Genomic DNA, 27,543 nt, shown 5'->3' with positions numbered 1-27,543 from the left:
ACAGTGAAACATAAAGACAAAGAAAAAGAAAGAGATAAGACAGTTGCTGAACTGCGAGAAATGAAAAAAATCAAGTCTATACATCATATTCTGCCCAGCAACAGACTCGGGAAGAAAAAGGTATAAAACACCCAGACTTGCAGGATAGTTGGGACAAACAGGAGAAGAATCCCAACTCTCCCAGGACAAGGGCCTGATCACCCTTGGTCCCTGAGGTGTGCACAACAGAATAAGGTGGCAAAACTGAAATAAAAACAGAAAATGCTGGAAATACTCAACAGGTCAGGCAACGTCTGTGGAGAGAGAAACAGAGTTAACGTTTCAGGTCGATGACCTTTCATCAGAACTGGAAAAGGTTAGAGATGTAACAGATTTTAAGCAAGTTCAGGGGCAGGGAAAGGAGGAAAGAACAAAAGGGAAGGTCTGTGATAGGGTGGAAGGCAGGAGTGATTAAATGACAAAAGATATGATAGTACAAAGCAAAAGGAGATGGTAATGGGACAAGTAAAGAAACAAAAAATAAGTCTAGAAGAGGTGTAAATGGGAATGGCAGAATCATCAACAGCTGCCATGTGAAAAAATAGGGGCAGAGGTTATGGTCTGAAATTGTTGAACTCGATGTTGAGCCCAGAAGGCTGTAAAGTACCTAATCGAAAGATGAGGTGCTGTTCCTCGAGCTTGCGTTGAGTTTCGTTGGAACAGTGTAGGAGGCTGAGGACGGAGGGGTCAGAGTGGGAGTGGAGCGGAGAATTAAAGTCACAGGCCACCAGAAGCTTGGGGCACGCTTACAAACTGAACGGAGGTGTTCCGCAAAGCAGTCACCCAATCTGCGTTTGGTCTCCCCAATATAGAAGAGACTGCATCGTGAGCAGCGATTACAGGTGGTAAATCTGTTGTGTCTGAATAAAATTAGTTACAGTGTTTAAAACCATTCTGAAGTCCAGGTGAAACAGCGATTTACTTGTACTTCTTGCAATTTAATATACTGTATTCGCTGCTCACGATGCGGTCTCCTCTACATTGGGAAGACCAAACGCAGATTGGGCGGCTGCTTTGCGGAACACCTCCGTTCAGTCCGTACGGGTGACCCTGAGCTTCCGGCCGCCTGTCACTTTAATTCACCGCTTCACTCCCACTCTGACCTCTCTGTCCTCGGGCTATTGCATTGTTCCAATGAAGCTCAACGTAAGCTCGAGGAACAGCACCTCATCTTTCGATTGGGCACTTTGCAGGCTGCCGGACTCAACATTGAGTTCAACAATTTCAGATAATTATCCCTGCCCCCATTTTTCATGCAGTATGATTTTTGCCATTCCCATTTGCAACATTTTATCTTTCCTGCCTCTTACAAAAGTACAGGATGTTCTTTCTACTCCTTCCTCCCCTCCCCGCCACCCCCCCCACCCCGTCTCTGCACCTGCTTAATATCTGTTACATCTCCAGCTTTTTCCAGTTCTGATGAAGGGTCCCAGACCTGAAACGTTAACTCTGTTTCTCTCTCCACGGATGCTGCCTGGCCTGCTGAGTATTTCCAGCATTTTCTGTTGTTATTTCAGATTTCCAGCATCCGCAGTATTGTGCAATTATATTATAATATCCAGACTTGTAAATTCACCAACTAATGGCAGTGAATTAATATTTTTCTGAATACAGCAATTGGAGCGAGCAGAGGGAAAAAAAAGTATGGTGTAGAACTAGCCATTGCAGATAGTGGCACACTATCTGACTCTGGTGGTTGCCCCGTGGTATCAAACTGCTGGACACAGTGGCCAAATCAGTTTTTCTAGTTGATAGTGAGTTATTCAGTTGTACCTGGAAGTTGAACAAATATTGAATAAGATATGAAATTATCACAGCACATTAACAACTGGCTGACCAGTCATGACACAAAGGCAACTGTCAAAATGGATTTTGATGTGGGAAAGGTAATGGCACACTTTAAAAATATATTAACAAGAAATTTATAACTATCCTGTGTTCATAGCAGCAGTTCTAACCCAGAAATAGCAATTAATCAAATTTTAGAATAGTTCAACAGTGCAATTTTTAAACAAAACCCAGTGCTTGATGAAAGAAAGCCAAGATGGAGTGAAATATTTCTGGTCAGACCAGCAGCTTGCAATCACTTTTAACGCCTTCTTTTGGAAGAGTCATTTTCTACACAGGCAAATCGCACATTATTAAACATTAAAAGTAGTCACAGTACAAAATCATCTTGGCCTGTTTGACCACAAATCTCACTCCTTGGCCCCGATTTTCCGCCAGCCGTCAGGCGGGGTTTCAGGCGTGTGGGGGGGGGAATCCCGAATTTGGGGGTCCCGACACCATCCCGCCCAAAACCCCGCCCCACGTAAGTTTCAGGGGTGGCGGGTACCCGCCCCGCACTGGGACCCGCCGAAACCAGGCGGGAAGGGATTAGTGCCAATTAACTGCCTGTTAACAGGTAGTTAACAGGCAGTTTTTAGCCTAATCCCTATTTTGAGGGGTTTCGTGTGGGTTTCCCAACGGCTCCAAACCACGCCAGGTTAGAGCAGGCGGGCCGTCGGGTTGAAGGAGTTGGAGGGGTCGCGATGTTGGCGCTCAGGTGAGTGATGGGTGCATGAGTGTAAAGGTAAGTGTGTTTGGTGTGTCTAAAGTGTGTAAAGAACTTTTACTTACCTGTACTTACCTTCACAGCCTTTCTTCCTGTAGCCGTCAGGAGCCTATCACTCACCCGGAACTTAAAGCTGAATGGCTGCGATCTGTCAAAAGTGACACCTGCAGCTTTGAGTGCCAGTAAGAGTTCTAACTGAGTCTGTGCAGAATGACTCATGGTAGAACTCAGACTGTCAGTGATTCACAGCTTCAAACAGCTGTGAGACACTGATATTTCATCTGTCAAGAACTCTTGACAGATGAAATTGCAGTCTGTGATGTCACCTGTTGCCGGGTGGCCCTTAATTGGCCTGCTGAGCCCGCTGGGCAGGCTCAACAAGGTCAATCAAGGGAAAATCGTGTGGATTGGCCGGACGTCGAAGTAGGCGGGTCAAAAACCCAAAAGAGGAAGTCCCGCTTTCTTCCCGACAGGTTCGGGAAAATCTACCCCCTTATGTTTATCTAATTTTGCAAGCTCTGCTTTAATGGTGGAATTTCTATTTGTAGGTGGAAGTCAAATGAATGAAGAACAAGCACCTCTTTTGCATATATTAACTTACCAGTTGCCAGAAATACAGGTAATTTGTTGCACTTACTGACCCCAAGCTTTCTGTTATTGCTCCAGACACACGCAATATCACCAAAAGCTCATTTGTCTATAGAGCAACACAAAACATGATTTAAACTTTGCATCTGCGTTCTTCCAGAACTTAGGACTGCCGATGTTTACAGTATTGAAAGAAGGCATTGGATCAATTGTGTCAGTGCTGGCTCTTTGCTAGAACAATCTAAAACAAATCCCACTGTCATGTTGCCTCCCAATAGCCCTGTGCCTTCCCTTGCTTCGAATGCTGATCTTCTCTTTGCTTCACAGATGCAATGGTTTCTGCCTCAACTATTCCCTGAGGCAAAGCATTCCACATACCAACAACTCTCTACATAAAGGCATTTCTCTCAACCTCTTCTGTTACCGCCCGTGAGGATTTTAAAAATTGATGACTCCTCGTCATGAACTCCCCAGCCAGAGGAAAACCAGAGATGTATATGATGGTGGCATAAGTCATTTACTCATCTGCGGAACTCTTGCAAGGCTTAAGCAGATAGCTCACTTTTTAAATAGATGTTATTGAAAATTACACCATTTTCAATGTCCCAAGTGATTTGCTCTTCTAAATCGCTCAAGAGTCAATTCATTTGTAGTTACAAAGTCAGTAACCTCAGTGAATGTATAGTGCTGTAACTGCTTTGCTGCTAAAATTACATGGGACAAGGGCAGGGCGTATTTATTTCTATCTAATGCATTTTTGTGTGGAGGATACTTACACTGCTTCTCTTAGAGACCTGGAGCCAGAAATTAATATCGTTTTTAATGGAATTTCTGGCAAGAGGCACATAAAGGAGACTATGAAGGTATGAGAGCGGAATTAATGAGAGTGGACTGGGAAAATAGATTAAAGGGTAAGACGGTACATGACCAGTGGTGTACATTTAAGGAGTTATTTTACAACTTCCAAAAAAAATATATTCCACTGAGGAAAAAAGGGTGTAAAAGAAAAGATAGCCATCCGTGGCTAAGTAAAGTAATTAAGGATAGTATCCGACTAAAAACAAGGGCATATAAGGTAGCCAAATCTAGTGGGAGGATGGAAGATTGGGAAGTCTTTAAAAGACAGCAAAAAATAACAAAAAGATTGATTAAGAAAGGGAAGATAGATTATGAAAGTAAATTAGCAAAAAATATAAAAACAGACAGTAAAAGTTTCTATAGTTATATAAAAAGAAAAAGGGTGGCTAAAGTAAATGTTGGTCCCTTAGAGGATGAGACCGGGAAATTAATGGTGGGAAACATGGAGATGGCAAAAACACTGAACAATTATTTTGTATCAGTCTTTACAGTAGAGGACACTAAGAATATCCCAACACTGGACAAACAGGGGGCTCTAGGGGGGGAGGAACTAAATACAATTAAAATCACTAAGGAAGTGGTACTTGGTAAAATAATGGGACTCAGGGCGGATAAATCCCCTGGACCTGATGGCTTGCATCCCAGGGTCTTGAGGGAAGTAGCGGTAGGGATTGTGGATGCATTGGTAATAATTTTCCAAAACTCACTGGACTCAGCAAAGGTCCCGGCAGATTGGAAAACTGCTAATGTAACACCATTATTTAAAAAGGATAGTAGGCAGAAGGCTGGAAACTATAGACCTGTTAGCCTAACATCTGTGGTTGGTAAAATGTTAGAGTCCATTATTAAGGAGACAGTAACGGGACATTTGGATAAACACAATTTAATAGGGCAAACTCAGCATGGTTTCATGAAGGGGAAGTCATGTTTAACAAATTTGCTTGAGTTTTTTGAGGAAGTAACATACAGGGTGGATAAAGGGGAACCAGTGGACGTAGTGTATTTAGACTTCCAAAAGGCATTTGACAAGGTGCCACACAAAAGATTATTGCTCAAGATAAAAAATCACGGGATTGGGGATAATATTCTGGCATGGGTGGAGGATTGGCTCTCTAACAGAAAGCAGAGAGTTGGGATAAATGGTTCGTTCTCAGATTGGCAACCAGTAACTAGTGGTGTTCCGCAGGGGTCAGTGCTGGGTCCCCAACTCTTTACAATCTATATTAACGATTTGGAGGAGGGGACCGAGTGTAACATATCAAAGTTTGCAGATGATACAAAGATGGGACGGAAAGTAATGAGTGAGGAGGACATAAAAAACCTGCAAAGGGACATAGACAGGCTAAGTAAGTGGGCAGAGATTTGGCAGATGGAATACAATACTGGAAAGTGTGAAGTTATGCACTTTGGCAGGAAAAATCATAGAGCAAGTTATTATCTTAATGGCAAGAAACTGGAAAGTACTGTAGTACAAAGGGATCTGGGGGTCCTGGTGCACGAAACTCAAAAAGTTAGTATGCAGGTGCAGCAAGTGATCAAGAAGGCCAATGGAATGTTGGCTTTTATTGCTAGGGGGTTGGAATATAAAAACAGGGAGGTATTGCTGCAGTTGTACAAGGTATTGGTGAGGCCGCACCTGGAATACTGCATACAGTTTTGGTGTCCATACTTAAGAAAAGACATACTTGCTCTCGAGTCAGTACAAAGAAGGTTCACTCGGTTAATCCCGGGGATGAGGGGGTGGTCATATGAGGAGAGGTTGAGTAGATTGGGACTCTACTCATTGGAGTTCAGAAGAATGAGAGGCGATCTTATTGAAACATATAAGATTGTGAAGGGGCTTGATCGGGTGGATGCGGTGAGGATGTTCCCAATGATGGGTGAAACTAGAACTAGGGGGCATAATCTTAAAATAAGGGGCTGCTCATTCAAAACTGAGATGAGGAGAAACTTCTTCACTCAGAGGGTGGTAGGTTTGTGGAATTTGCTGCCCCAGAAAGCTGTGGAAGCTATATCATTAAATAAATTTAAAACAGAAATAGATAGTTTCCTAGAAGTAAAGGGAATAAAGGGTTACGGGGAGCGGGCAGGAAATTGGACATGAGTCTGGGTTCGGAATGGTCATGGCCCTGTGGGTAGTGGAGCGGGCCCAGGGGCCGTGTAGCCTTGTTCTGCTCCTACTGTGTTCTAATTCTGTTAGATTTCAGGAGATGGTTTTATTCCTGTTCCTGGCTGGGGTGGAGATCGCCTTTACAGAAGGGAAGTACTGTAGAAAATATAGGGACAGAGTGATCTCCTGGAAGAATTTCGATCGCCCAGATGGGTCGGAGAGGAATTTCCCAGATTTTTTTCTCCCAAATTGGCCATTGGGTCTTTATCTGGTTTTTCGCCTCTCCCGGGAGATCACATGGGTTCGGGTGGATGCAGAGTGATAGAAGATTTGAGGTTAGGATCAGATCAGCCATGATCTTATTGAATGGTGGAGCAGGCTCGAGGGGCCGATTGGCCTACTCCTGCTCCTATTTCTTATGTTCTTATGTTCTTATAACTTTGACCTCAGCAAGTCACTGACTGCTTATTAAAAAAAACTTGTACATGTTTCACAGTGGATGCCAATACACATGTCAAAACTGGTTAGAAATGATGGGATATATTCTTAATTACCTTTTGTACAGCAGCCCGCTTTTCCTGTTTAGCCTTAAACTCTGCCAGGAGTCCGCTGCCCATAACTTGCACTCCATACCAACGGCCACCTTGTGGGCTGCTCTTGCTGTCCAATTTCTCTGCCTTCCCAGAATCCTCTAACAGAGCATCCACAGAATCGGGTGCTTTGTGCTCCTCAGAGTGTTCTGTGCTGCCATTTTGCTCTGTCTGCTTCGAGTCCTTCCTAGTTAGGTCTGTGGCTGGACTTTTCATAATGCCTTTGGGTGACGATGGCTCCTCTGGAACAATCACGGTCTGTGGCCGTTCAGTTTTGTTGGACCGAGATTTGATTAAATTTAGGAAACTCGTTTTTTTGGAGTCCTTCCTCTTTTTGTCATCTGAATCACCAGAATCCAAGGACTCTGAACTCCTTAGTGAAAGTCGCCTGAAACATGAAATTTTTAAAAGAAGAATTGTACATATATTTTTTTTTCCAGACACACTGACTCTAGACAAAAATGCAACCAGGTGATCTGGTGACCCAAATCACTGATGTAATTTACTGATGGACCAGTAAGTAGTGCTGGGAGTGTTAAGACAGGTTCGTATCTGTGTACATTTGCCCATCTTCTAGCCACTGGTTAGAAAGCTAGAAGCATATCTCCTACCAACCCCATTAATCTGCGGAATGTGTGGCTAATGACCTAGAGAGAGTGAGGAAAAGTAACCCAAAAAACAGAGAACTTGCAAAAGCCACATAAGTTGTTTTGGTTGGTTTAAGAGCCAATATAATCTGATCAGTAGTTCCCTGACAAACATTTATTTTAAATTCTTCAACATTACTGTATATGGCATTTAAAATACATACACTTATAGGGAAATGAAATACCGGAATTTTCTATTTCCAATTTTATGCACTAAAACAGACTGCATTATTTGTAACAGTAGGTTTGAGAGTTGAGAACTGATACTTCTAGATGCATAAGCAGTTGGATGATTTGCATTATATTATGAATTCTAATAGTTATTTTGCATTTTCATCTTGACTTTTATTAACATTAGATCTGTAACTGTCAGCACAGTCATGGTCTATAGCATGTTCACCTGTATCTATTGTGGCTTTTGGTGGGGGCGGGTGCCACAGAACAAAATGCTAATTTACCAACTTTGGTAGCATCTTCTGCGTTCGTTAAATATTATCCTCCACACACTGGAACTAGCTGAATAAAATAGGCATCTTAGAATTATATTGTAATTTAGTCATGGAGAGGACTGGAATATAATTAGAATCATGAAAATGAGCAGTGATTGCATACTCTATTAGTTAGTGGCCCTGTGCTACCTTTAGTTGGGGTATAATATTATTCTGCAGCTGGCCAAGAACCACTAGGGTAAGTTGCTGTGTCCTGAGTCAATATGCAGTTTTCAGATACAAATGAATATTCCAGATATGAGTAAAAAACAAATTTATTATGCTGTCTTCCCTACTTCCCCATTCTGGATGTAGACCAGAGGGATTCCTAACAGTTCTTGACTGCAGGTTGCATCAGTTAGCAGGTAGACCAAGTTTAAACAAAAAGAATAAAGGGAAGAGAGAAGTAGGACACGATGGACAATTTCTACGTGGAGGTGGAATTAGGGTCATAGAATGACAGAGACCATGCATTTGGTAAGTAATCTAATATTCTCTTAATTCAAACTTCACATGCAGAGGAATAATACTAAAGTATTACAGAACTGAAGGTTGGAAACCCTTAAACTAACAATGCCAGCCAGCCAAAACTTTGGTCAAATCAAACTACCAGATCAAGATACCAAGTGTTTGGTAAAAACATGGAAGTTATTCCAAGTAACTGCCTTGCAGAGTAGCAATACTGTTTGCACATTGGCTCAAGAAACAGCTTCAACTTTCCCTGCTAGTGCCCAATCAGCTAAAGGATAATCTAAGAGACCTTCTGCAAATCCCAATTTTGCTGATCTTTTTGATTAATGAGTTAACTTTAAGTTTTGGAACTAAACTAAAAGAACAATCCGAGATTATGATGCATTCTATGCAAATAGAAGATCAAAGATTTACATTCAACAAAAGAATACATCCTTTCCAGGGAAGAGGCAATGGGGGCATGGAAAAACTTCAGTATTATTTCCTGTAACATTTCCTGTAACATGTGAAACGTTGGTAGAATATTTGGGATATATGAGAGAATCATAGAAATTTACAGCACAGGAGGAGGCCATTCAGCCCATCTTGTCCCTACTGGCCGACAAAGAGCTATCCACCCTAATCCCACTGTCCAGCTCTTGGTCCGGAGCCCTGTAGGTTACGGCACTTCAAGTGTATATCCAAGTACTTTTTAAATGTGATGAGGGTTTCTGCCTCTACCACCCTTTCAGGCAGTGAGTTCCAGACCCCCACCACCCTCTGGGTGAAAATATTTCTACTCAAATCACCTCTAAACCTCCTAACAATTGCTTTAAATCTATGCCCCCTGGTTATTGACCCTTCACAGAATCACAGAATCCCCACAGTGCAGATAGAGGCCATTTCGGCCCATCGAGCCTGCACCGACACATATCCCACCCGATCCCCGTAACCCCTACACCAACACATATCGCACTCTATCCCCGTAACCCCACGTATTTAACCCCCCTAACACTAAGGGTCAATTTATCATAGCCAATCAACCTAACCTGCACATCTTTGGACCCTTCTGCTAAGGGAACTAAGTCCTTCCTATCCACTCTATCTCGGCCCCTCATAATTTTATACAGCTCAATTAGGCCTCCCCTCAGCCTCCTCTGTTCCAAATAAAACAGCCACAGCCTATCCAATCTTTCCTCATAGCTAAAATTCCCCAGCCCAGGCAACATCCTCGTAAATCTCCTCTGCACCCTCTCTAGTACAATCACATCCTTCCTGTGATGTGGTGACCAGAACTGCACGCAGTACTCTAGCTGCGGCTTAACTAGAGTTTTATACAGTTCAAGCATAACCCCCCTGCTCTTATATTCTATGCCTCGGCTAATAAAGGCAAGTATTCTGTATGCCTTCTTAACCACCTTATCTACCTGCCTTGCTACCTTCAGGGATCTGTGGACATGCACTCCAAGGTCCCTCTGATCCTTTGCACTTCTCAGTGTCCTACCATTTATTGTGTATTCCCTTGCTTTGTCAGCCTTCCCCAAATGCATTACGTTACACTTCTCCAGATTGAATTCCATTTTCCACTGTTCTGCCCACCTGACCAGTCCATTGATTTCTTCCTCATTATCAACCACTTGGCCAATTTTTTGTATCATCTGCAAACTTCTTAATCATACTTCCTACATTCAAGTCCAAATCATTGAGATATACCACAAAAGCAAAGGACCCTTCGACCATTACCCTTTGTTTTCTGCCTCTGAGCCAATTTTGGATTCAACTTGCCACTTTGACTTGGATCCCATGGGCTTTTACTTTCGTGACCAGTCTGCCATGTGGGACCTTATCAAAAGCCTTGCTAAAATCCATATACACTACATTAAACGCACTACTCTCATCAACCCTCGTTACCTCCTTAAAAAATTCAATCAAGTTAGTCAGACACAACCTTCCCTTAACAAATCCATGCTGACTGTCCCTGATCAATCTGTGTCTTTCTAAATGAAGATTTATCCTGTCCCTCAGAATTTTTTCCAATAATTTTCCCACCACCGAGGTTAGGCTGACTGGCCTGTAATTACTCGGTCTATCCCTTTCTCCCTTTTTAAACAACGGTACTATGTTAGCAGTCCTCCAGTATCACACCTGTAGCCAGAGAGGATTGGAAAATGATGGCCAGAGCCTCTGCTATTTCCTCTCTTACATCTCTTAACAGTCTGGGCTACATTTCATCCGGGCCTGGGGATTTATCCACTTTCAAAGATGCTAAACCCCTAAATACTTCCTCTTTCACTATGTTTATTTCATCTAATATTTCACACTCCTCCTCCCTGATTGCATTGTCTGCATCGTCCCTCTCTTTTGTGAAAACAGACACAAAGGGCTGGATTTTAATACTGGAGGCGTGTAGGAGGCGGGATTAGGACTTTTGGGGTTGTAGTCCCGCCTCCATCGAGTTGTGGCCAACCCACACAATTTTCACTTGATTGACTTTGTTGAGCCCGCCCGGCGGGCTCAGCAGGCCAGTTAAGGGCCACCTGGCAACAGGTGACATCACAGATTGACATTTCATCTGTCAAGAGCTTTTGACAGATGAAATATCAGCGTTTGACAGCTCTTTGAAGCTGTTAAACACTGACAATCTTTACTCCAAGTTAATTCCTTCCTCTCAGGCTGATTTAGAGATCTCTCCAGAACAGAAAGCTGAATGCTGCAACTTTTGACAGATCGCGGCCTTTCTGCTTTCTGTGCCGGTGAGATGAGGGACTCCTGAGACCTGAAGGAAGGAAGGCTGTAAAGGTAAGAAAAGGTAAGTAAAACTTCTTTAAACACTTTACACACACCAAACACACTTACCTCTGCACTCATGCACCCATCACTCACCTGAACAACGGACATCTCGACCCCTCCAAGCCCTTCAGCCCGACGGTCCGCCTCGCTAACTTGGCGTGGTTTGGAGCCATCGGGAATCCCACACTTCAGGAATAAAAATAGGGATTAGGCTAAAAACTGCCTGTTAACTACCTGTTAACAGGCAGTTAATTGGCACTAATCCCCTTCCCGCCTCGGGGCAGCGGCTCCCAGCACAGGTCGGGTATCCGCCTCCTTTGAAACTGGCATGGAGGCGGGTTGGGGGCGGGATGGGTTCGTGCCCCCCCGATTTTGAGATTTTAACCCTCCACACGCCTCCAATCCCGCCTCCCCGGCCCAATGAAAATCCTGCCCAAAGTATTCATTAAGAACCATATCCATGTCTTCCGTCTCCATATACAGGTTATCTTTATGGACCCTAATAGGCCCTATTCTTACTTTAGTTATCCTCTTGCTCGTAATGTATTTATAAAACATCTTTGGGTTTCCCTTGATTTTACTTGCCAATATTTTTTCATGCCCTCTCTTTGTTTTCCTAATTTCCTTTTTAATTTCACCCCTGCACTTTCTATACTCCTCTAGGTTTTCTGCAGTATTGAGCCCTCGGTATCAGTCATAAGCTTCCCTTTTTTTCTTCATCCTTCCCTGTATGCCCCTTGACATCCAGGGAGCTCTCAATTTGTTAGTCCCACCCTTTTTCTTTAAGGGAACATATACTTGCTCTGAACCCTCACTATCTCCTCCTTGAATGCCTCCCACTGCTCTGACACTGATTTACCTTCAAGTTTCTGTCTCCAGTCCACTTTGGCTAAATCACATCTCAGCTATCCTTGTCCTTTTCCATAACTACCCTAAATCTAACTGAATTATGATCACTACCACCAATATGCTCTTCCACTGATACCTTTTCCACCTGTCCAGCTTCATTCCCTAAAACTAGGTCCAGAACTGCCCCCTCTCTTGTTGGGCTTGCTATGTACTGGCTAAAAAAAGTTCTCCTGAATGCATTTTATCCCAGTTAATTAATATTAGGGAAGTTGAAATCCTCTACTATTGCTGCCCTATTTTTGCTTTCATATTTGCTCTTCGATCTCCCTTTGACTGTTTGGGGGGTCTATAGTACACTCCCAACAGTGTGATTGCCCCTTTTTTGCTTTTCAGTTCAACCCATGTGGCCTCGGTGGATGATCCTTCTAAGATATCATCCCTCCTCACAGCTGTAATTGTTTCTTTAATCAATATTGTGAACCCCCTCCTTTTTATCCCCCTCTCTATCTCGTCTGAGAACCCTGTAACCAGGAATGTTGAGCTGCCATTCCTGCCCTTCTTTCAGCCATGTCTCAGTAATAGCTATAATATCATACTCCCACGTGTCTATCTGTGCCCTCAGCTCATCTGCTTTATTTCCTAGACTCCTTGTGTTGAAGTATGTACCATTTAGCACTGCCAAACTCCCTTGTTGTCTATTTTCTAGCCTTTGTTTCCTCTGCCTTCCAAACTCGCTTACGAATTTTCTGCCTTCCATTTCCAGCTTTGCTTCTCTCCCTTCTGAATCTATTCACAGGTTCCAATCCCCCTGCCAAGCTAGTTTAAACTGTCCCCAACAGCACGAGCAAACCAGCTTGTGAGAGATGTGGTCTTATCACAGACTTAGCTGAATTCTGAACAAAGAAAGGTGTATTTACTCCCTCAGAACTTGCTTATTTATTGCAGGTGTTCTAGTCATGAAATAAAAGGCAAGACCAACAGATAGGGAGCGTGATGTTCTTTATCTTTTGATAACTAAAATTGTCAAGGAAATGCTCAAGTTTGCAGTGATTATTGCTGACATCTGATGACAAAGGGGAGCTTTGATCAGTTCCAGCTGCAGCTGTGCTGCAATTTGAGCAACCTTTCACGAGAGGCCTGGATAAATTAAGATCTTTCATGAAAGCAGAGACTAAGCTGGAACCTCCTTTTAAAAGTCTTTGAAAGGATGGACCAGGGTTGGCAATTTGACTAACTTTTTGGGCAGTGATGTCAATCAGCATTGGCTAAAGTCAATTATTTGTGGGACCAATGAATGAAAAGGGAAACATCCAAACTCCATTCTGTGGTTCAGCATTAACCAGTACAACATTTGGTGTCATGATGACTGTTGTGTGGTATTAGTTGTGGCAAGTACTAGCACAGCTGTCAAGTTTGGAAAAAAACCCAGCAAAAGCTGAAAATACTCCGTAGATCAGGCAGCATCTTCAGAGAAACAGAAGTCAGTCAGTCAACGTTTTGATCCAAGACCTTTCCTCAGGACTGAATGGTTCTGACATATTTCTTTGATCAGATTTAGAATTTATAATCGTATAGTCGAGAATGAAAATGTGACAATTAATGTTTAATCCATTAAAAATTTTAATCCATTACTTTCAACTCTCAATGATCTCATATCAATTGATGCAACCTAAATATAAAAACTTACTTTGACTCCATTCGTGTTATCTTCTTGGTAAAAAATTCATCCACTCCCTCATCAACTCTACTCATAAGGCCATTCTGTTCACCCTCCTGGGACTCAGCTGCAGAAAGCTGACAGAGAAAATGATTGTCTTATTTTTAGTTCAGAAATATAAACCATATGGAAGTCATTTGTCAAAGTAGATTAAGTTTGAACAAATCCAGCTGTAAAACTATCAGTCAGTCATCCAGAAGGCTTGGGTTCAGATGTCTGTCAACATTGACTTAAACTCAGCTACTGTCCAGGTGCATGTTTTGCCATTTTTTGGCCAAGTTGCTAAATAGGCCTCCCCTCATTGAGTAAGCATTGCATCATAAGGAACCTACAGATAATAAGGAGGGTCTACTGCTCCACTAAGTGCAAATCAAGTCACCCAGGAGAGTGGCCAATTTATCCCGGAAAAAAATGTATTATTTAACAAGAACAAAATTAAAAGCTAATTACGTATTGCAGGTATTTGATATATCTTTCCTCGTTCTTAAAATATAGTTCAATCTCTGTGCACAAATTAATACTCTGTATTCCAGTGGAGGAGGGGGAACTGAGGGGGATGGGACAACATCTGGGATAGTCCTTTTCAAGGATTCACATCAATCTGTGGGCATGGATCAGATGCTCTTGCCAAACCCTACTGCATACAAAGGATTTTGTCCTGAACCACAGCTTAACCCTTTGACCAAACAACACAACACATAGTGTAGATACCACAAGAAAACTTGGGTATACTCATTTGTTCAGCCTGCACGTAGAAGTGAGGACCAAAAGTAGCACTACACTGGAAGAGGAAAACTATGATGATCCAAGTATTTGCTGTCCAGCTGCACTAGTGCAATTCAGCTTGAAGGGACAGATCTGCTGAGTTGTGTGCATGTGTGTAACTCAAAGCAGCTACATTGCAGATAGTGTTAAAGCAGCCCTTTAAACACTGGCCCATGTGTTTGCTGCACCACAATTGAGAACTTACTTTCCTAGTTGGGTCCTGACACCCAAGAGAATAACCAGCAGGAAATTCATCATACCTGGTAAGAGCCTTGTGAATGTCATTGCAATTATATCGGGCCCTGGTGAGACCACACCTGGAGCACTGGGTACAGTTTTGGCCTCCTTACCTAAGGAAGGATATACTGCCATAGAGGGAGTGCAACAAAGGTTTACCAGACTGGTTCCTGGAATGGGAGGATTGTCATATGAGGAGAGATTGAGTAGACTAGGCCTATATTATTGAGTTTAGAAGAATGAGGGGTGATCTCATTGAAACATACAAAATTCTTACAGGGCTTGGACAGGGTAGATGCAGGGAGGATGTTTCCCCTGGCTGGGGAGTCTAGAACCAGGGGGTCACAGTCTCAGAATATGGGGTCGGCCATTTAGGACTGAGATGAGGAGAAATTTCTTCACTCAGAGGGTGGCGAACTTTTGGAATTCTCTACCCCAGAGGGCTGTAGAGGCTCAGTCGTTGAGTATATTCAAGACAGAGATCGATAGATTTTTGAATATTAAGGGAATCAAGGGATATGGGGATAGTGCAGGAAAGTGGAGATGAGGTAGAAGGTCGGCCATGATCTTACTGAATGGTGGAGCAGGCTCGAAGGGCCAAATGGCCTACTCCTGCTCCTATTTCTTATGTTCTTGTAACACAGTTCCTTTCAGTGGAACAACTTAGTGGCGTCTATAATATTGGCATCACTAGCTCCCGAGATAAATGAAAGTCAGATACAACTTTGAGAAGTGATGACGAAGTTCTATTTGCTGTCTTATGGGTATACCAAAGAACAAAAGGCAAACCTGCTATTGAAGTTGGAAGCTCACAATTGTGCCTATTGATACAAGAACAGGATGTAGTAATGGACTCAAATATAGTGCTTTTATATCACAATAAATCAGAGGTTGCAATGGATCTGACATTTAGCACAAGAATCAAGTTCTAAGGCAATGTTAGCTGTCTGACAAATGGTCTGGCTTTCCAGAGGCCTTTGTGAACTTGTATAACTGGGTGTTCTCCAACTAAATTTCCTGCCAGCAGCAGATGATAGGTTACAATTGGTGCCACAAGAATTGTGCGATTTGGGTGACAGATCCCAAGCAAGGAATAAATAGTTAAGATAGCCAGAACTTGTTATTATAATGGGTGATAATATTAATCCTGAGTAAATTTTTAGTTTAAGTAAACTACAGCCTTTTGAGATGCGGGGATGGTCAATAACTGAAGAAATGAAGCCCTGCTTGGTTACACCATAGCTCTCTCTCTCTCTTTTTCTCTCTCTAGAGAGAGAGCAGTAGGCAGTAAGTACTGCTCTAGATCTGAGATTTATGTGCAACATGTTAAGCCTGACCACTGTCTGGATCTTCTAAATAATCCTGTCACAAAAGGAAGTAGATGAAAGGGTAGCAGGAACTTCTTGCTCCAGGAGATTAATGCAATAATCGTGGGGGACTTTAATCTTCATATACACTGGACAAATCAGATTGGCAACTGGAGGACGAGTGCCTGGAATGCATTAGAGACAGTTTCTAAGAACAATACGTCATGGAACCAACCAGGGAAGAGGCTATTTTAGAGCTTGCCTTGCATAATGAGGCAGGGCTAATTAGTCATCTCACAGCAAGGGATCCTCTGGGGAAGAATGATCATGTCATAAATCGCAACTTCTACAAGAAGTAACTCAGGAAGTACTACTGAACGGCCAGCTGAGGGCGCTGTCTGAGGAGTATAAATACTCGGGCGTGGGCCCAACTTGGCCAGAGATAATCTGGAAACAGGAAGCTAGTGACTACTAACTAGACCTCCATGTTTTGTTACAAGTCGGTTAAAGCCTTGCTTTATGTACAACCAAGTGCATAGTGAGTCTTTATTACGTCAGATCATATTAGAATTTCACATTGAGTTTGAGAGTGACATACTTTAAAACTCTACTTAAATAATGTCAATTACATTGGTATAAGGGGTGAGTTGGCTAAGGTAGACTGGGAAATTAGATTAAACGGTATGATGGTAGATAAGCAGCGGCAAACATTTAAAGAAATATTTCATAATTCTCCACAAAAATACATTTCATTGAGAAATAAAAACTCCACCGGAAAGGTGATCCACCCATGTACACAAAAAGTAAGACCCATAAAAAGCTGCAGTGGATAGCAGTTTCTTACTGGTATCAAGATTAGGTAGATTGTGCAGAGTCTTTATGGTCATCACCATGGAATTTGATTTTTATTTTAAGAGCTTCTTAGAGGACTAAAATTGTCCATTTGATACTGGGTGACGTATCCTTGGAGGAGGTGGAGGTTTCTTTGGAGAATTCTGCCTTAAATGACATTGCCTTGATAACAACTTTCTCATGGCTTCTGAAGCAATGATCCGTGCTTGTGATAAGGTATGGTCAGCACACAGACTGCGGTCTCTAAACATTTGTAATGCTAGTTGGAGGTGTATTAATGTGGAAAATAAATAGTTCAGAAATAAGGAATCAACACCGGTTAATGAAAAAAAAGGCAACTTGGCAACTAATTAAAAAAAATCTCTGCTAAAGAGATTGCAAAAATACTATTAACTACAGAATTACTGATAAACAAGATTAAACTATGGAAGACCATTTATGAACATCTTTCTCACAGGCTGTTGCAAATTGCAAAACAGAAAGGACTACAGAGCAGTTCCGGAATTCAGTCTTAATGAGGTGGCTGAACTCTTTCACAATTGCCCAAACTGTCTTGTGGTTTTGTCTTCCCCGATTTAGATGCTAATTTATCATTTGTGCATGGAGATTGAATAAAATTATTGTTTTGTTACTCGTCTGTATGGACAAGTCCAAATAAACAAATTTAAAACAAATCTCCACTATCAGTTTAATTTACATTATCTAGAGAAAACTCAGAGAAGGAAACACTGCAAGGAAAGCCCTGTTGGCCCATTCTGTTTGGATGATCAGTGTGCAGCAAGGTCAATTTCTAACTATAACTTGAAACAAGATACAGAACCATTGACCAAAAGTATGGCACACACGAGTTAGCATCAACAGTATCAACAATGCACTATTTTGTTTATAGGATCCCCAAATTTCTCCATTCATCAATTAAATAAGGATAATGGAAATTGTGAACAGGCTTTCTTCAAACTGCACCTCCAGTCTTGTTTAGGTAAGTGGGAATTCCAGCTTGGACACTGATCCCACAGTATAAGGCTTCCAAAAATAGAAACCTTTAAGACCTAAAAAGTGACTACTGATTTAAGATGCATTTCTACAAGCTACAATTAATATTCCAATTGCTTTTGTTATCCTGAAGCCATTCTTTTTGGATGCCACTGCAACACACATTCAATGGAGGGTATCATTCTGTACAGTTAAAAATGCTTTCCATAGTCATAAAGAAACATGGAGTTCCTGATCTACTTCTCAGCTAACAAATACTGCCCTGCTAATATACACTCTTATTAATGATCATAGGCAAGAGTTCCACCATGCTGATATCGGGCACATCCATCTGTGGTACTAATCTCCATACATTGAATAAATAAGAAAAAGAAATGGAAAATACAGTGTAATAGAATTAAGCAATGGTTCTTTGAGCACAAAAGACTTACAGCCGTCTTGCTTGGTGGTAGCTTTTTGTTCCTCTTGGGTCTAGATTTTGTATAATGCTCCAGTTTCTTTACCTCTTCTGAGGGGAGCTCAGTCATCATACTGCTGGGCCGTGATGACCTTTCTTGCTTGCTGTAAATGCCTGAAGCAGGACCTGACTCATCGAAATGGACCGGGATCTCCTCCAGTGCCTTATCTAGGTCAAACTCCATCTCTGTACAAAAAATTGGGATTACTGGGACTCTCAAATATTTCATAGGAATATTGAACAAATTTAGAGGAGGTAGCCGCCAATAGCAATACCCCATTAGCACTCAATCTATAATAAGATTAGTGATTAACTGAACACGCATCAACAGAAAAATAACTGTAGCTTTAATTAACAAATTAGTAGTATGTAGGGTGCCACAGGAGCATTGACATTAACAGAATTCATTATTATAATTAAGGAAGGAACACTATTTTATCTTGTTTTATTTAGCAAGTGTTTAATTTTTCATACATAGAAAATTAATCTAAACAAATGGACCAAGACACAAATTTGGGGGCAAAGGGCTACAACACTTTCTCTTAAAAAGATATCTTCATACAGGCACTATAGAAGGCTCTTGGGTTTGCTTTGGAAATAGATCACAGTTCTTTTAAAGGATGGAAGCCAAGTTGATGAATGAAGGAAGAAGAAACACACACACAAGAGCCAGAAGCTCCAAATCAGAGAGAGTTGAAAGAGATGTAGGAAGGTGCTTCAAATATAGTTTGGCTTCAGCGGGCAAAGAATAAGAAAGATCACACCAAAAGGTAGATAAATGTTAGTTGATCCATGATAGATATGGTCATCCTTATTCTTTAAACGTATTTCAACTTATATATCAATTGAATACCCTGCTAAATGAATTAAAAACATTTGGGACATTGTCCAATTATCAACACTTAACTGCTTTGCAGTGTTGAATCTTCCCCACCTCAGCTGTATAGCAGAGTCTCATTCTGAACCATTTTTACAAGAAGATGCACTAGAGGGAAATCTAGTTGAACACGAGGAAGTTTAAATACACCAAATGACAAGCTCTCTGCATTCATTCAACCTCCACATACTATATAAACTATACTAGACTAGTACAACACTGGATATAGATAATTTATAACTTGATCAGACAAAGCTCCTAGAGTCCTCAACTGCAAAATTCTTCCAGTGATCGTTAGGTATCTTGTAAATAGTGTTGACAGGAATTCTTGTGCATTTTGGCCTGTAAGGCAACCTCACCATGAAGTAACAAAATCTAACTGCTGGCCGTAGTAGGTAATAAACATAAAGAGGTATAATCTACAACTAAATTACCACAACATCAGCATCCATTTATCCAGCATCAACAATGCAAGAAAGACTCCAAGGCACTTTACTTGGGGGGCAGGAATGGACACATAGCAGGAGTTATGAAGAGAAATGGCATGTCATAAAAGGTGTGCAGAAGACAAAGATTTGAGGAGATTATTTTTAAGTGGCGAGAGATGTGACAATGTTTAGGAAGAGACGGATGGGAGTGATGGCTGAAAGCTCTATCAATGAGGGCGGGGGTGGCATAATAGGCCAAAGTCAGGAGAATGGAAGATGCTAACTACAATGTGGAGCTGAGAAGGTTGCAGGAGGTAGGATGGGACAAGGCCATGGAGAGACTAGAAAAGAAGGACAAAGGTTTTAAGATCACTGGGGGTTGGAAATTGGTAATAATAGAGGTGAGAGAGACATAGGCTGTGATTTCGCCTACCAAGGCAGGTCCAGTGCGGCTGGGGTGTGATCCCGCTGCTGGCTCCAGCCCGCTTAGTGGAGTGATCTTACAATAATTGGGCTTGTTAAGCCCGCTCAGCGCGTTTCCCAGCCAATTGAAGGAAGCGGGTCTGATGACGTCACTTGATGACGCGTCATTAGCCGGTTTCCTTAAAGGGACCATGCGCAAAATGATTTTGGTAGTTCTGCTGTCAGTGTTCTACAGCATTGAGGTGCTGCAAACACTGACAAGCACTGCACAGAGGTGCACGGCTGCACCCAGGCTCTCCCATGACTCCCTCCACACAGGGAGGGCCTCTTCCCTTCCCATGGGCTGAAGAGACCTCCCCAGGAAATCAACACAGCCTGGTTGCACATTGCACAGGAGGACACAGCAGGGATGTCATTAGGAGGACCAGGCTGCAGTGGCGCAAACCTTTCAATGATCTCAGTAGATCACGAAACGTTACTGCAAAGCCACACTCAGCCTCATCCTGCTGTGTCACTCATCACATCCCCATCACTCTGCCTTCCCTATCCTACTCCTGCACATCCTTACTCACACCAACTTACCCTGCACCTTCACCCATCCCTCTCTATCTACATTATCCCTTCCCCATCTCACTAGTCACCCCTCACACTCGCCCTCATCCTATTCCAATCATACCAACTAACAACACACAAGGGTAGGCATTTGGGTGGTTTAGGCAATGTTCATGTGAAGTTTCTGTTAATGTGCTGTCAAACATTGAAATCTTTATTTCAACACTTTCCGTTCTTGGACAGATCTGTGTGTGCACCTTTGGAAGTGGCTTAGTGAGTTGCCACTCACTATGGTGAGACATAATGGTACCCCCCGCAATAGTGGGGAGTGTGAAAGGAATGGCTAGGGCATTGTAGGGATGTTTTATGGTGTTGGTGTGGGGTGGTGCCAACCTGGCGCTTCATGTGGCAGCCAGGGTGTACAGAGTTAAGTGAAGTAAATCTGGCCATGGTGAGACCATCCCTGGCAGCAATGTAGTTGGGTGCTGATGCCGTGTGTCCTGTGCAGCATCGATTACGGAGAAGGTTGGTGTTGTTGTTGGGGCTGATCATAGTGCGATTCTGAAGACCAAGGTGAGATATTTTCAAGGGCACCGATGCTGATGGAATAGAGTGCAGATGAGGTTGAGATGTCAGAAGCGATGTCAATGGTGAGAGAGGTTGTTCCAATGAAGTGACACTGGATAGAGAGTTTGCTCCAAACAGTTGCAAACTACATAAAGCTCAATCTGTCTTTCAAATGCAGTAAGGAACAGCTTCTAACCTTGGAAAGTGAACAGCTATGAAATGGGAGCGTTTGTAGACCATTTGCCGCTGTCAAGTTAAGAACTGATCCCATGCTGACACAACACCCGACCTCCCGAGCAGCGGGGAAGTCGTTGGCGAACTCTAAAAATCTAAAGGTGAGCTTAAAATAGTTTTGAAGTGTCTGTTAACAAGCTCTTAAAAATCTAAATTGCCTCCCCCGCCACTTGGTGTCAGGTCTGTTCAGCGATGATAGACCCCCACATCTGGGAGATTAGCGTGGAGGCGGGTTGAAATTTTTTTCCCCCCAGTCGACCCGCCACCAACCACTGACCCCCAAAAAACTCCCCCCATAGTGAGAGTTGCAGCAGTGGTGGGAATGAGGTAAGGATGGAAAAGTGTGATATGGAGGTGTAAAAAAAAAAATCCAAATAAAAAAATGTATTCAAAATTAAGCGAATACTTTACGTAGAAGCTTGAGAATGGTTGTCAGAGAGTTGGCCTTGCTCAAGAGCCAAAAGGAGCAGTGCCTGTCTAGTAGTAGAGAGTCAGCTGAGGAAACCCAAGGGACAGACAACTGAGGGTCTGGAGGTCAACAGTAGATTGTAGCACACCAACTGCCTCCTTGATGTTGGGCCCGTCAGGCTCGGTAATATCTGACCTTATACTAAACTGCCCAAATGGCAAGCAAAGTAAGATAATGCTATCAGCAAATCATGATATCCACTAACCTTGCAGGCTGAAATAAGAGCAAACAGACAACAATCTTCACAGGAAATGATATGAAATTGCAAGAAACCATCGCCTTTTGTCTTGTGATGGAGGAGGTTATGTTGACCCTGAGGAATCCTACATTTTTCCCCACCCTTTGGACACAATTTGGAACGTGTCTTAACTTCTTTAAACATTCCCGAGACTAGTTTCCAACGGAATTGTCTTTCTGATCTGGACTGCCAGTGTGCATCTTCAAATAACTGGAAACTCCTTTGTGTGAAGGGTCAAGTAAGTCATTGTGGTCCTTCCAATAAACCAGCTGTTTGGAATAGGTCCTTCTGCTAATTTCTGTAGATATGCAAATTAAGCTTATGGGGGTGGGTCACTGGAAAGATCCAAGGCAAGTATTGCACCTCCCCCCAACACCCAGCAATAACCAAATGTGGCCTCGAGTTATTTGAGCATACAAGGAAATGCACTTGGACTGAAAGTTGAAAACTACATAAAAACAATAATTAATTTTGCAGAAACCTTTTGCAAAACTATCCAATGCAATTATTTTTTTTTATTTGTTCCTGGGATCTGGGTGTCACTGGCAAGGCCAGCATTTATTGTCCATCCCTAATTGCCCTCGAGAAGGTGGTGGTGAGCCGCCTTCTTGAACCGCTGCAGTCCGTGTGGTGAAGGTACTCCCACAGTGCTGTTAGGGAGGGAGTTCCAGGATTTTGACCCAGCGACGATGAAGGATCGGCAATATACTTCCACGTCACGATGGTGTGAGACTTGGAGGTAGTGGTGTAAATGCATTAGTTAATTCATTATGCATGGAAGACAGTAGAAATTGCTATAGAAGTTAAGAAAAAGAACTGCTGTCATTAAACTTTTATATACAGGAAGAAGACAATGGCCTGAATTTTAATGGGGATGTGGGTTGGGAGCGGAGGGGTGGGGGGGGGGGGGGCTCCAAAGCGGTTGGGAAACTCGGGAGAATGGGTTTCCCACAGGAAGGGCCTGATTTACATGGGGAGCTACTGTTTCCCACCCGCAGCCAGATTAAGAGGCTGGCTGGCTGCAGGTGGACAGGCCCGCACCACTAGGCCACAAATAGAAGGGAGTGATCGTGTGGGGGCCGGGCGGGGTGGCTGGAAGGGCATGGGGAGGGCCGGAGGAGCTGGTGGGGGCGGTTGGGGGCTGCAGGAGCAAGGAGGCCGGGGGGTGGGTGGTGGGATCAGCTGGCAACGATTGGTGGGCCGGAGGAGCAGGCGGGCCGGGTGAGCAACGGAGGGCCATGAGCAGCTGGTCAGGGGCCAGGAGCAGCACGGTCGAGGGGCCGGAGCAGCAGGATCGGGGGGGGCCGGAGCAGCAGGATCGGGGGGGCCGGAGCAGCAGGATCGGGGGGGCCGGAGCAGCAGGATCGGGGGGGCCGGAGCAGCACGATCGAGGGGCCGGAGCAGCAGGATCGAGGGGCCGGAGCAGCAGGATCGCGGGGCCGGAGCAGCACGATCGCGGGGCCGGAGCAGCACGATCGAGGGGCCGGAGGAGCAGGATTGGGGGGGCCGGAGCAGCACGATCGAGGGGCCGGAGCAGCAGGATCGAGGGGCCGGAGCAGCAGGATCGGGGGGGCCGGAGCAGCAGGATCGGGGGGGCCGGAGCAGCAGGATCGGGGGGGCCGGAGCAGCAGGATCGGGGGGGCCGGAGCAGCAGGATCGGGGGGGCCGGAGCAGCAGGATCGGGGGGGCCGGAGCAGCAGGATCGGGGGGGCCGGAGCAGCAGGATCGGGGGGGCCGGAGCAGCAGGATCGGGGGGGCCGGAGCAGCAGGATCGGGGGGGCCGGAGCAGCAGGATCGGGGGGGCCGGAGCAGCAGGATCGGGGAGGCCGGAGCAGCAGGATCGGGGGGGGCCGGAGCAGCAGGATCGGGGAGGCCGGAGCAGCAGGATCGGGGGGCCGGAGCAGCACGATCGAGGGGCCGGAGCAGCACGATCGAGGGGCCGGAGCAGCAGGATCGGGGGGCCGGAGCAGCAGGATCGGGGGGCTGGAGCAGCAGGATCGGGGGGCTGGAGCAGCATGGGGGGAATCGGAGGCCTTCTCTGCGGGGGGGGGGGTTCTCCAATTGCAGATGCTGGGTTCGGCAGGGATGCTGGATCCAGTAGGTAAGTGTAAAGGAACTTACCTCCTGGTTCCAGCAATCCTCTCCTTAATTTAGCTGGCGGTTTCACGAGGCCTGCAAAACCCAACCAGCTGAAATTAAATTTAAAATGGAGGTTAAATCGGAGGCAGGGCAACCTCATTATAATATTTAAATGGGAGACCTGCCTCCTGGGAGCAGGTTGGCTGGATGCCCCATCCCCACCACCATTCCACCTCTGTTAAAACTGGAAGAGGGCGGGTTCTGGTCGGGATTCAGACTTTTAACACTTTAACTTCCCACCCTATCCAAACCCACCCCTTTTTTTGGGCTAAAAATATCCCCAATGTGACTGAGATGCCATCCATTAAAAGGAATGGGGTAAGTTCCAGGTGGTTTCGCCTCCATTTGATGGTGCAGTATTTATTTTTGTGTAAAGGTTGCAGGAATCTCATCCTTCCCCTTTGCAAATATTGATCTTCAACTTTTATTCTATTCCTATTGCTGAAAATACTAAAATAGGAGAAAATTGAGCCAAATAGTTCTCAATATATTTACAACAAATAGTTAATTTTAGACCATAAATACCTGCATTCTGAAAATCTTGATGTTTTACTTCTCTCCCATCTTTTATTGGGTATAAAATAATGTGCAACAAATTGAATTATAACTTTCTCCTAGTCTATGAAATTTTCACAAGCATTCTATAGGGGCAATTAAATACATGTATTTATATTTTATTGTAATAATCTACTAACCATAAACTTGCAAATTGGCAGGTTTAGCTTTTAGAGAACTGCAGTACTATTTGATAGAGGATATCCTAAAATACGATCAAAATTTCTATTTTATTCAAAAAGGACTATATAAAATGTTTATCTTTAAGTTGCATTCTGTAATTTTCTAATTGTGTTTGCAAAATATTTGATTTTCTTTAAAGATTCAAATTTGAGAAATTAAAATGTCCACCATCTCCTTCAACCAGTTGCACACACAGCGATTAACCACAAGATGGCGCTGTTTACACATGAGCACTTCTTCAGAGTCTCCAGCAGGAAGTAAAACCAGAATATTCGCTGACGAGCATGGTGTGGCTTATTATAAATAAATCTATCTGTCTTCTGTTCCAACTGAAACTTAGGTAGTTACAAAATACTTGAGTTACACTAGAAAAAGTAGACTCCCTCTATTACTACAAAAAGTTGTCAACTCAGTATTTGGCCTAAAATTATTTGGGAAAATTAGCACAACTTTAGCCAAGTCATTTTCTTTAACTGTAGACTTATTTTCCGGCACCATTTTCAACAACTGTTTTGAGAATTACATTTTTCAGCAACACAAATATTTAGGAAGTTACATTTAGGAACAAAGATCAACTTGGGGGTTGAAATGATCAGATTTTACTTCCACAAAGAAAATAAGTTGAACACGTGCATAATCATTTACCAAATGCTCGGGAAACAGGGCGGAGCATTCTGCTGTGGATACTTTTCCTCTTCGACTTGGGAGTCATCTGCCACACAAAACGTAATTTCAGTTAATCATTAAAGCATAAATAATATCCTCAAAAGTTGCATACTTGAAGCTGTATCACATACATGGTTATCGAACAGGAATCGCGGACTGGTTGAACTTGCTTTTAGATGCAATAGAATTTTTTTTTTTTTAATCCCGTGCCAAGGATGTGACAATAGTAGAGTAATTGTTCTGGCCAATATTTATCCCTCAACCAACACCTCAAAACATTATCTCGTCATTGTCACATTGCTGTTTGTGCTTGGCTACTACATTTCCTACATTGCAACGGTGACTACATTTCAAAAAGCACTTAATTGGCAGTAAGACGCTTTGGGACGTGCTGAGGTTGTGAAAGGTGTTATACAAATGCAAGTCTTTCTTTAAAATGACTTACAAAAACTCAAGACATTTTCATAATATTAATCGTAACTTTAAGAAGACATGCACAAGTCATTTTCACGGACAAAAAAGTTACATCTCTGCAAACAGGGCTATTCATAATCTGTATTATACACGATGCACTCTTGCCTTCTATATTCCCTCATCAGACCTGATTCAGTTGGTCAGTCCCCCAAATAAGTCAGTTCCCATAGAGGTTACACAGTTGAATTTAGCATCACATATATTTAATAGTTAATTGTTGAATATTCAGTGTTTTCATTGTAAAATGGCTCACTCCCAAATACATACATATACTTTTAATAAACTAGCTTTTCCCTCCATGCAGAATTCAAATGGTCAAAGTTTTTTGTTTGTGCACATTTAATTTAGAAAGAGTATTAATACTTACTACATTACATGTGAAGCACAAAGTGGAAATCATTGTAGCTTTCTGCCTTAAAATCAATCTGCTGACTGAAGAGAGTGTGTGGTATTGCCTGGAATTTAATGCTGCATTTCCCATTCTATGTCTAGTATTCCTCATTCTTGGAATGTAATTTTACCTCTATGCACTAGTAAGCACTCTACCACATGGGGAAAACAACTAGGATATTGTCCCTTTAGAAGTCTGATACCATACAGCAGCCGTTTTGGTTAAGTGGCTTTTTCCCGCAGGTTTGTAAATCAGGGCCTTGCATTGAAGTCATAATTCAGTCCTTGATTAGAGGAGGAAGTGAGAAACTATGGCTTAATGTTAATTCAATTCATGACAATTACACTGAACCAGAGAGAAACCTGGTGTATTATCGCCCAACATGCGGTCACCTACATGCAGAATGAGATCCTGATTGTGCCACAGTGCAACGAAGGAATATTTAGTAAATATTCTCTACAACCCAATCTGTTTATCTGCATTTAGGGAATTTATTCAAGGCTTTGTTACCAAACAAGGCAAGCCATTGCTTGGAATGACAGAGCTCTTTTGAAACAGAACACTAGACTTCTGTGAGCAACAACAAAGTAGTACATCTGTCTATGGAAGGGGCAGGTGGTGGCAAGTAAAACCTTGGCTCTCATTTCCTTAGGTAAGTGAAACATTATTTTAGGCAAAAATGATAGATATATCATGTAACATCCCTGTAAAAATACCGAACGTGATGAGAAGTGCATGAATTACCCTAACTCTGCAGGCTTAAAGAAGCAGCAAACCAGCAGTCTAAGAATTTTAAGGGTGCAAGAATCCATAAGGGGCTACCATAAGTTCAGTTAACATAAAATTCAAATCCCAGGTGGGGCATTAACTGCCCAAAAGATTAAACTTTCCAGCTGTCTGATGAACCCAAATCTGGATGTTCATCAACTGAATGTCCCACCAGGGAAGGTGGTAACCAGCAACAAATACCATGTGTATCATACGTCATCTGGTGACAGATTCTGAGGAAGCAACTGTAAATGTTGGAAGAACTGACCTGCAATGCCCTAATGGGTT

At 43.1% G+C, this 27,543-nt stretch overlaps 1 protein-coding gene across 1 annotated transcript in view; it reads right to left on the bottom strand.

Annotated features, from left to right (window-relative positions):
• LOC147117677 (F-actin-uncapping protein LRRC16A-like) overlaps window positions 1–27,543 on the bottom strand; it is a 494,673-nt gene that overhangs the window by 48,501 nt on the left and 418,629 nt on the right. The window contains exons 30-33 of the mRNA XM_085989391.1: window positions 25,602–25,668; window positions 18,266–18,477; window positions 13,651–13,757; window positions 6,704–7,127 (exon numbers count right to left, since the gene is read on the bottom strand). Coding sequence (XP_085845517.1) covers window positions 6,704–7,127; window positions 13,651–13,757; window positions 18,266–18,477; window positions 25,602–25,668 — 810 coding nt within the window. The remainder of the gene's footprint in view (window positions 1–6,703; window positions 7,128–13,650; window positions 13,758–18,265; window positions 18,478–25,601; window positions 25,669–27,543) is intronic.

The sequence above is a fragment of the Somniosus microcephalus genome, chromosome 5, assembly GCF_052327205.1.
Source record: "Somniosus microcephalus isolate GS21.2 chromosome 5, FLI_Smic_1.0, whole genome shotgun sequence".
Taxonomy (NCBI): Eukaryota; Metazoa; Chordata; class Chondrichthyes; order Squaliformes; family Somniosidae; genus Somniosus; species Somniosus microcephalus.
The sequence above is the reverse complement of the archived record's forward strand: the minus strand, read 5'-3'. Positions and strand labels throughout refer to the sequence as shown.